This window comes from Ascaphus truei, chromosome 3, assembly GCF_040206685.1.
Source record: "Ascaphus truei isolate aAscTru1 chromosome 3, aAscTru1.hap1, whole genome shotgun sequence".
Classification (NCBI taxonomy): domain Eukaryota; kingdom Metazoa; phylum Chordata; class Amphibia; order Anura; family Ascaphidae; genus Ascaphus; species Ascaphus truei.
In genome coordinates this window covers 381,330,852-381,338,875 of record NC_134485.1, presented here as the reverse complement: position 1 = coordinate 381,338,875, position 8,024 = coordinate 381,330,852, and the positions used below count along the sequence as shown (strand labels likewise).

General features: G+C 39.4%; 1 protein-coding gene across 1 annotated transcript; it reads left to right on the top strand.

Moving 5' to 3' along the window:
* Window positions 1-1,121: 1,121 nt before the first annotated feature.
* LOC142490780 (uncharacterized) lies at window positions 1,122-4,944 on the top strand. The gene is made up of 4 exons (XM_075593199.1): window positions 1,122-1,657; window positions 3,052-3,129; window positions 3,495-3,899; window positions 4,934-4,944. Exons 1-4 carry the CDS (start codon window positions 1,381-1,383, stop codon window positions 4,942-4,944), a joined length of 771 nt encoding a protein of 256 aa, XP_075449314.1. The 5' UTR covers window positions 1,122-1,380.
* Window positions 4,945-8,024: the final 3,080 nt, after the last annotated feature.

Here is an 8,024-nt window from a genome sequence, read left to right as displayed (position 1 = left end):
GTCTCTAGCTGCAATTTACCAGCAACCTGTTGGATTCCAGACTTTCGATTGAAGCCCTTTGAGACAGGGATTAAGGGCCTCATGCAGTAAGCGACGAATATGTGAAATCGGCAAGCTTACGATTAGTCATGTTATTGGCGATTTTTCCTCTACGTATGCAGTAAGTGCCGAATACATTCAAAATCAAGGCGAAAACAAATCCGCCCACTCTCACGATGATTAGCCGATCACACACAGGTGTATCGGCGTGCGTGGCGGGGTGCTGTTAGGTTGCCCAATCACAAATCTTGCTGAATCAGGCGAACCAAGCATGTATTGGATAGCGCGCCATATTTAAAGGCAACGTGTACTGTTAATCATTCTCTGTGTTGTTGGGAGTGAGAGAGAGAGAGACGCACAGAGCTTGGTGATTTAAGATTTGCATATTGACTGAGAGACTTGTTGTGTATTGGGAAAGCTTTGTCCTTTGTTGTTTTGTTTACATCTTTGTCTTGTTTTATATGTGGAAGTGTTTCGTGTGATTGGCTGTACATTTGTTGTCTGTTTTTTGTGAGTGCTGTAAGTATGCCCGCAAAGCGTGGGAAGAGTGATGCTGGTGGGAGTGGGAGTGCTACTCGTGCGAGTACGCGTCGGAGTGAACGTACTGTTCAGGGGAGTGATGTTGCTGGTGCTGCGAGTGGTGTTGCTGGGAGTGGGAGTGCTGGTGCTGGGAGTGGGAGTGGTGTTGCTGGGAGTGGGAGTGCTGTTGCTGGGAGTGCTGCTGGTGGCGCAGTTGCTGATGGGGTGTCTGGTGGTGGCGTGCTTGCTGGTGGCCAGCTTTTGGAGTCTCTTCCATTGGAAGAAGGAGAGTCCAGTCAGCACCAGCCAAGCTCTGAGCCTAAACCTGCTCGGAAGAAACGTGTGGAGAAGCCACGTAATCCTCGCTTCAATGACCAGGAAAATAGAGCTCTTGTCACTGGGATTCTGGAGCACTATGACAGTATCTATGGACATTTACTAGGTAAGTGTACCTTTACATTTATTATTCAAATACATGTGATCCTAGGTCATCTGAGTTTTGTTCATATGCAAATATGGGTTCAGAATATCTTTCTATGTTAATTAGTCTGGAAACACAGCTTTTTATCATGCGTTACAAGGACAACTAAACACAGGCGGTCAATTTGCCATAACTGCATACAATATGAATGCAAGCTTGCTTACATGTCTAGGTTTAGTAGTGAATGCTCATGTGCTTCACATATTACACCTAAAACAGCATGTTTGCTATCTCTTGGAACAGCTAGCAGTGTAGGAAACTGGTGCTTCTATTATTATTAATTGACCTCATATATTTTATATGTTTTTCAAGGGCGGACAAGTGCATCAAGCAGAAAAGAAATGTGGGACACAATAGTCATTGGTGTCAATGCGTGTGGGAATCATGTCAGGGACAAGCGGAATTGTCACAAGAGATTTGACGATATTAGGTCAAAATTAAAAAGGAAAATACAAGACCAACGCGTGCATGCTACTGGCACTGGAGGTGGGCCGACACCACAACGTCTGATATTAACTCCATTGGAGGAGCTGCTTCGGGCAAAATTACTTCCCGTCGTCGTGGAAGGCTTGGCTGGTGACCGTGATATTGGAATTTATCCCTCACAATTTCCACCAGGTGAGAAATATTACTGTACTAGGCGTGTCGTTGCTTACAGTTATTTTGCATATTTCCGCTGCTTTTTATACTGTCTTCACAATATAAGCATACCTGCATCTATTTATGTATATGTCTGATTCTGTATATATATATATCTCAAAATAGACATATATGTTGTAGTCCTACTAAAAGCAGTAACTAATATAGCACGTGCTATTGCGTGGTCATTTACATGTGAATTCCCAAAATGCATTGCTGCAGTGGAAGCAATTGATGATGGGCGAAGATGGGGAACAACAGGGTAGTACACATGTGTAACACATGCTAATGAGAAATTATTACTAGCTACAGGTACAGAACATAAATATGTATAATATTATTGTGTATTTTATTTATTTTACTCCTACAAACACGACATTACTGCCTATTTGAAGCATGCATCAAATATATTGCATGCAACGGCCTACAAACATCACTTGCACTAACACATCTATAGTTGTTTATGAAAAGGTCCATTTTTGCTTTATGTCATATACAGACAGCATAATGAGGCACACGTAGCATATGTTATGTCATTGTGTTCATAACTTAAACACTGCAGACGACTATTTAGCTCCTCTAACATTGTGTTAAAGCATCTGTAATGAATATCTCATCACAGCATACACGTCAACAGAGGGGGTGGGGTTCAGCACAAACACAAATTACAGGCTCATCTTAGGGTCAACTTAGTTCACACCATTTTCACCTGTTTGAAGTAATTGAAAGGTGTGGCTGATTAGCCTTTTTGGGGAAGGGAATACCGTTCTTACAACATGACTAGCACAACTGAAGTTAATCACACTCATTTGAAAGCGTAACTCTAGCTACTAAATGCCCCAACAACTCATTAGTTATCAAACCGTACGTCACACATTAGTTCACTCATATCTATAGTTGAACTACTATCAACGACACATTATCACACACTGCATGTCTTGTCTTGTTGAGTGACAGCCACATTCAGGTGTGCCACATCTTCTATTAATGTACCACACATATCCTGTCCCAAAAATAAAACTTTTTGCTATATGACCACCTTCATGATAACCATTGTGAATGTTCATCTCATGATACTTATGTACATTATGATACTGATATCACTACACAACATATGATTTTTATGTACAATTTTAATCTATTTATCCTCACGCATTACTGCAGAAACATAGTATGTTGTATGTTAGGGAACTCAAACGTTCTAAGTACACAGGCATGTACATTGTTATTACAACTATTTATGTTCACTTTCACACACACATTTTCAGTTAAGGAAATGATGCTGTTAGGTACTCATAAATACTGAACAACAATAACTGTTTGTTCAATATTTACACATGTAAATGTAAAACTAATGTTATTGTTATATATAGTTGCCCCTGGAGGACATGTGTCACCTGAGAGGGAACAAGTGTCTTCACCTGGGTCATGCAGCTCAACACACCTAGAAGGTGTGTGTATGAGTTGGTGGCCATATAATATGTGCACTTCTATATGTTATGTTGTCATGTTCATTATTTGTTTTGCACATGTTCTTTAAATAGGATTACTTAGTGTCAGTGAAAATGAAGTGTAAGGCAACATGTATTGTGTTAGTGATGTTAACTATCATGTAGGAGTTGTGAGTTTACAGCAAGTTTTCATTCATTCATATTTCATACTGAGTCCAAACATTATTCGTAAGTCAAGGTAGTTTATAATGTGAGTTTATAAAACGTATGGAAACATGTTAGTTGTTACTTATGACACAGTATAATTACATAGTAACACAGCAGAGATTAACATGCCATTTAATAATGTGTACATTTATTTTTAGAACATGATGATGAAGATGATGATGATGATGCCACCGCCATAGACACAGAAATACAATCAAGTGAGCATGAAGAGGTTCCAATTGAAACAGTTTTACCGCCAAATCGTCCATCAACTACCACATACGATGCAATTGTAGCTTCTGAGGGAAAAATTGTGGAAGCAGAAAATCGACGCCATTCTGATCTGATGACAGTGCTGGAAAGGATGATTGCACTGCAGGAAGAAACGATATCACAATTGGCACATCTCCACAGAGTCTTCATTGAAGTGCCTAAACAGTTGCAAAAAATCAACACCTCATTCGAAGCATTAGTTGTTCAGCAAACCCAAGCAAATTACTTGAGAATGACTACTGTACCACATTTAAACTTCAACACCTCACAGGCAGGATCTTTACATGCTGGTAATTTTTCACCCCATGCATCTGAGCTTCATTCCCCAGGTCCGAATGTTACCGCTCAAGTAGCAGACATTGCTGTGCAGGTTCCTGACGACATCCTACCGCTGCCATGTATACAAAATCAGGAGCTGACACCTACAAAGGAGGCGACAAAAACAAAACACCACAAGCAGTTACTACTGACCAGTTTTTGGGCACAAACAAAAAAAGACACACATGAAACAGACCAACCATCACTTGTGCAGTGTCTACCAACTTGCTCACATGTGTCAGTGGGCACAAGCCCTGTCGGTGAGTCACTGGCCAAAAGCCCTGTAGGTGAGTCACTGCCCAAAAGCCCTGTAGGTGAACAGTCACTGCCCAAAAGCCCTGTAGGTGAACAGTCACTGCCCAAAAGCCCTGTAGGTGAACAGTCACTGCCCAAAAGCCCTGTAGGTGAGTCACTGGCCACAAGCCCTGCCCGTGAAGTGCCAGAGGCCACTCAAAGTGGCTCTGTTGTGGCTAAAGTTGTTTCAAAACGAAAAAGGAAAATACAAGAGACAACAAGCAGGCCTGTTACTCGCTCTCAAAAGGAACAAAAAAAATAAATGTTATAATTCACTAAATATGTCTTTGGCCTTGTTTTGTTGACTTCAAATTATCTAATTAATATTGTATGTATGCTGAAGACTGTGTTGTTTCCAAACTTTCAAGTATGTTCTTGTACACGTGAACTTCTGGAAATTTTACCAGTCCTAATTAATTAATAGTGTTATTAATACTGATGTATGAATCGTGTATTCAGTAATGGTCCACCAGGAGCCAGTTGCTAAGTTTAGAGAAGCTGCCATTGACTTTGCAGCAAAACATTGCATTTGGGTGTGTTACTTGATGTAATCATTGCATGTGCATATTATTCACATGCAATTTAAAAAACACCTATTTAACTGCAAACATCTTTCTTGTACGTGTACAGTAGGATTTTGTGTTAAATATTACTTACCTTTGATGGCCATTGTAATGTTGTCCTTTAATCATTTATGTGTTCTTGTTTCAAGAACATCTCTGAATTTAGACTAATATATATTGCTAATTTAGACTAATATATATGTAGTATGTATGGATATATGCACACACACACACACACACACAGTGTGTGTGTGTGTGTGTGTGTATGTATATATAGTACTATCTAAACTGCTATATATGTATTTACCAAAAACATACACTTCATGCTTCCTTGTGAAAACACACTATTTTAAGAATACAGGCCTAATGTTTGAGAACTATAGTAACTGTGAGCCTATAACAGTATTGGCCTAAAACAAATGTTTATTAGTTAATTCACTCATGTTTAACACCATTCGAATAGGTTGCATACAAGGCCTACTTACTGCCATCAATATGTTGTGTGTACTCCTGCATTATATATATATATATATATATATATATATATATATATATATATATATATATATATATATATATACATATACAGACGTACTTCAACTGATGCAGACAGGGAGTTAACCAGACTTTCAAATACACACAGAAATTTATGTGGAAAAAAAACCATTTCCTTTTGCAGGTGTCTGTGTCTTTCATGATATGGCTGTGTAAGCACTATTTTCACACAGTGCTCTATTTTATTTTTCAAGAAACCACAATGTTACTTAATTAAAAGTCTCGGAATGTTATGAGAAACGAGATAAAAAAAAGATACATGTTTGTCAGACAAACGGCTATCAGAAACCACAAACGTACAACCAATTAATTCAACATATCCAATTGGAGCTTCAAAAAAAGGAGTAAAAGTTGATACTTTTTATGACCTTGAAAAGGAAACAGCAAATTGTTAGGCATTGACCACTTTCATTCTTATGAGCAAAGAACAGAGACCTGCACACATTTTTTGTGTTAATCTGCAATGGCTGATGAATTCGTAACGACTATGAATCCGCAAAGAGGGTATAAATTCATGATAGCAGAAGCGATTTTGTCCACTTGCGGACACAAAGCTAACACACGTCAAATCTATGATTTGATTAGAGCCAAATATCCTTATTACCAAGAACGTGGGCATGCGCGCAATTTTAATTCCTCAGTAAGATTCACTTTATCAACTAATGACTGTTTTGATCGTGTGCAGGATAAGCTAGAAGACAGGTATGGTTTCTGGAAGATTGCCAAGGATAAACATTTCACCGTGAAAGAGGGCACACATATTGTGCTTAATGGCATATTTATTCCTAATGCCAATAGCAATGGATCCGCTACTACTGTTCCGTGTGAATCGATACCTGCTGCAATATCTGCACCCTCCATTCCTGAAAGCCACATTGTACAAGAACATAACTACTATGATTATGTACCAAGTCTTTCAGCTGAAAATGCATTGGAATGGGTACCCGAAGAAATGAACCTACCACCGGACCAATTGTTTGAAGAAAGCAGTGGCGATTCCTATGAGCGCTTCATGGAGGAGATGTGTGTCATACTGGATTCAGCGTTTGGGTCAAGCGTGGATGAAAATGCCTTGCATTTCTGGAGCGAACAGTTGCAGGCAGACGAAGAGTTAATTCTAGAAGAATGGTAAATATAACAGTCGTTATGCGTTGACTCTGCGTTTAAATTTTTTTTTTTTTGTAATTTTCACTTTCAATGCGTGGATACAGCGTAACATTGCACACTGCATAACATGTAGCGATCACAAACAAATTGTTTCCTAATACAATATAGTAGAACCTGAAAGAGTAGTACACATTGCTGACGGAATAAATATACGTACTTTCCTATCCCTTTAAACATATTAGCAACATTTTACCATAACTCTAACACATACCTGTTTGGTTATCATGCAACATCTACAAAATAAAAAACCGGGTCCACCACGTATGACGTGGGACCCTTGTCATGGGCCAAGGCGTCCTTAAAAAGGATTACGGATGTAAGTCCCGCCCCCAAGCGACGTGCGCGCCTCAAAGCCTATTGGCTGTCTTGTTTTGTTATAGTAACGGTAACTGCAGTGTGTCATACAGTGGGGGCGTACACTGGGCGTTAGCCGAATGTTAATTGAGTGGGAGGAGTGTTAGCGTGCGTTTCACGCTGGCTTAACATGACGTCACACGTATTGCATTTGCGCATTTTGTTATCGGCCGTGCTTTCTGTCCAAACACGTCTGTTTAAAAAGATTACAGATGTACTCGTTCAGAACGAATGTAGTTTCGTCTTCATTGTTGTTGAAATAAAGATTTTATGTTTACTGGTATTTTCAACATGTATTGAACGCACAACGTACGCATTGTTTTGCGCATGCGCTAACAGTTAGTTGACCCAAGCGTGAAGTGCGTGCGCACACTAAGATGTGCGCGCACATTTTAGTATACAGCCAACGTTCACTTCATATACATAGTTATGCCTTCTACAAATTGAAAGAAACATTACATACTGATGTACACTTGTACTTCTAACATATAAGTGAGTGACGTGTGTATGTACACAATCATATAGAGCTGTGTAACGCGTTGTCACGGATACATATATAGTAAGGTGCCATCTTTGACCATCATGTGTTTGCTGTATTTCAGAGATGTCGGGGAAGATACAATCGGATCAATGTATGATTTCAGAAGAGTCTACCTTTATATGAGATGATTGTGAGGAGGAGCCACCGACTACTATACTACATATGGAACTAATTTTATATTGCTTGCAGCGCTTATTAACAAACAATTAAAAATGTGATACCCTTATGCCTATATTGCATAAGCACTTAATTAACATAATGATGTTGCAAAAGAGTGCCTCATGAATTTTTATTGAGTGTTCTCTAATTACTACTAGCATTTTATGGCATGGTGTGTTTTATATATAACAACCATTCCCACTCTGCTAACACATTTGTGTATTCTATTGTGTAATGGAACGTATGACTGTCGAAACTATGTAACAATAATAATAATATGAGCATGTTCATGTATAGCGCTGCTAGTTGTACGCAGCGCTTTACAGACACATTTTTCAGGCTGAGGTCCCTGGCCCGTGGAGCGTACAATATTTTTTTTGCCGCCTGAGGCACAGGGAGATAAAGTGACTTGGCCAAGGTCACAAGGAGCCGACACCGGGATTTGAACCAGAACTCCCCTGCTT

Excerpts from the sequence above, each read along its gene's own strand:
- LOC142490780 (XM_075593199.1), top strand. The coding sequence starts at position 1,381 with ATGTGGGACACAATAGTCATTGGTGTCAATGCGTGTGGGAATCATGTC. Across the intron at positions 1,658-3,051 it reads TCCCTCACAATTTCCACCAG|TTGCCCCTGGAGGACATGTG; the intron begins GTGAGAAATATT and ends TGTTATATATAG. Across the intron at positions 3,130-3,494 it reads CAGCTCAACACACCTAGAAG|AACATGATGATGAAGATGAT; the intron begins GTGTGTGTATGA and ends ATTTATTTTTAG.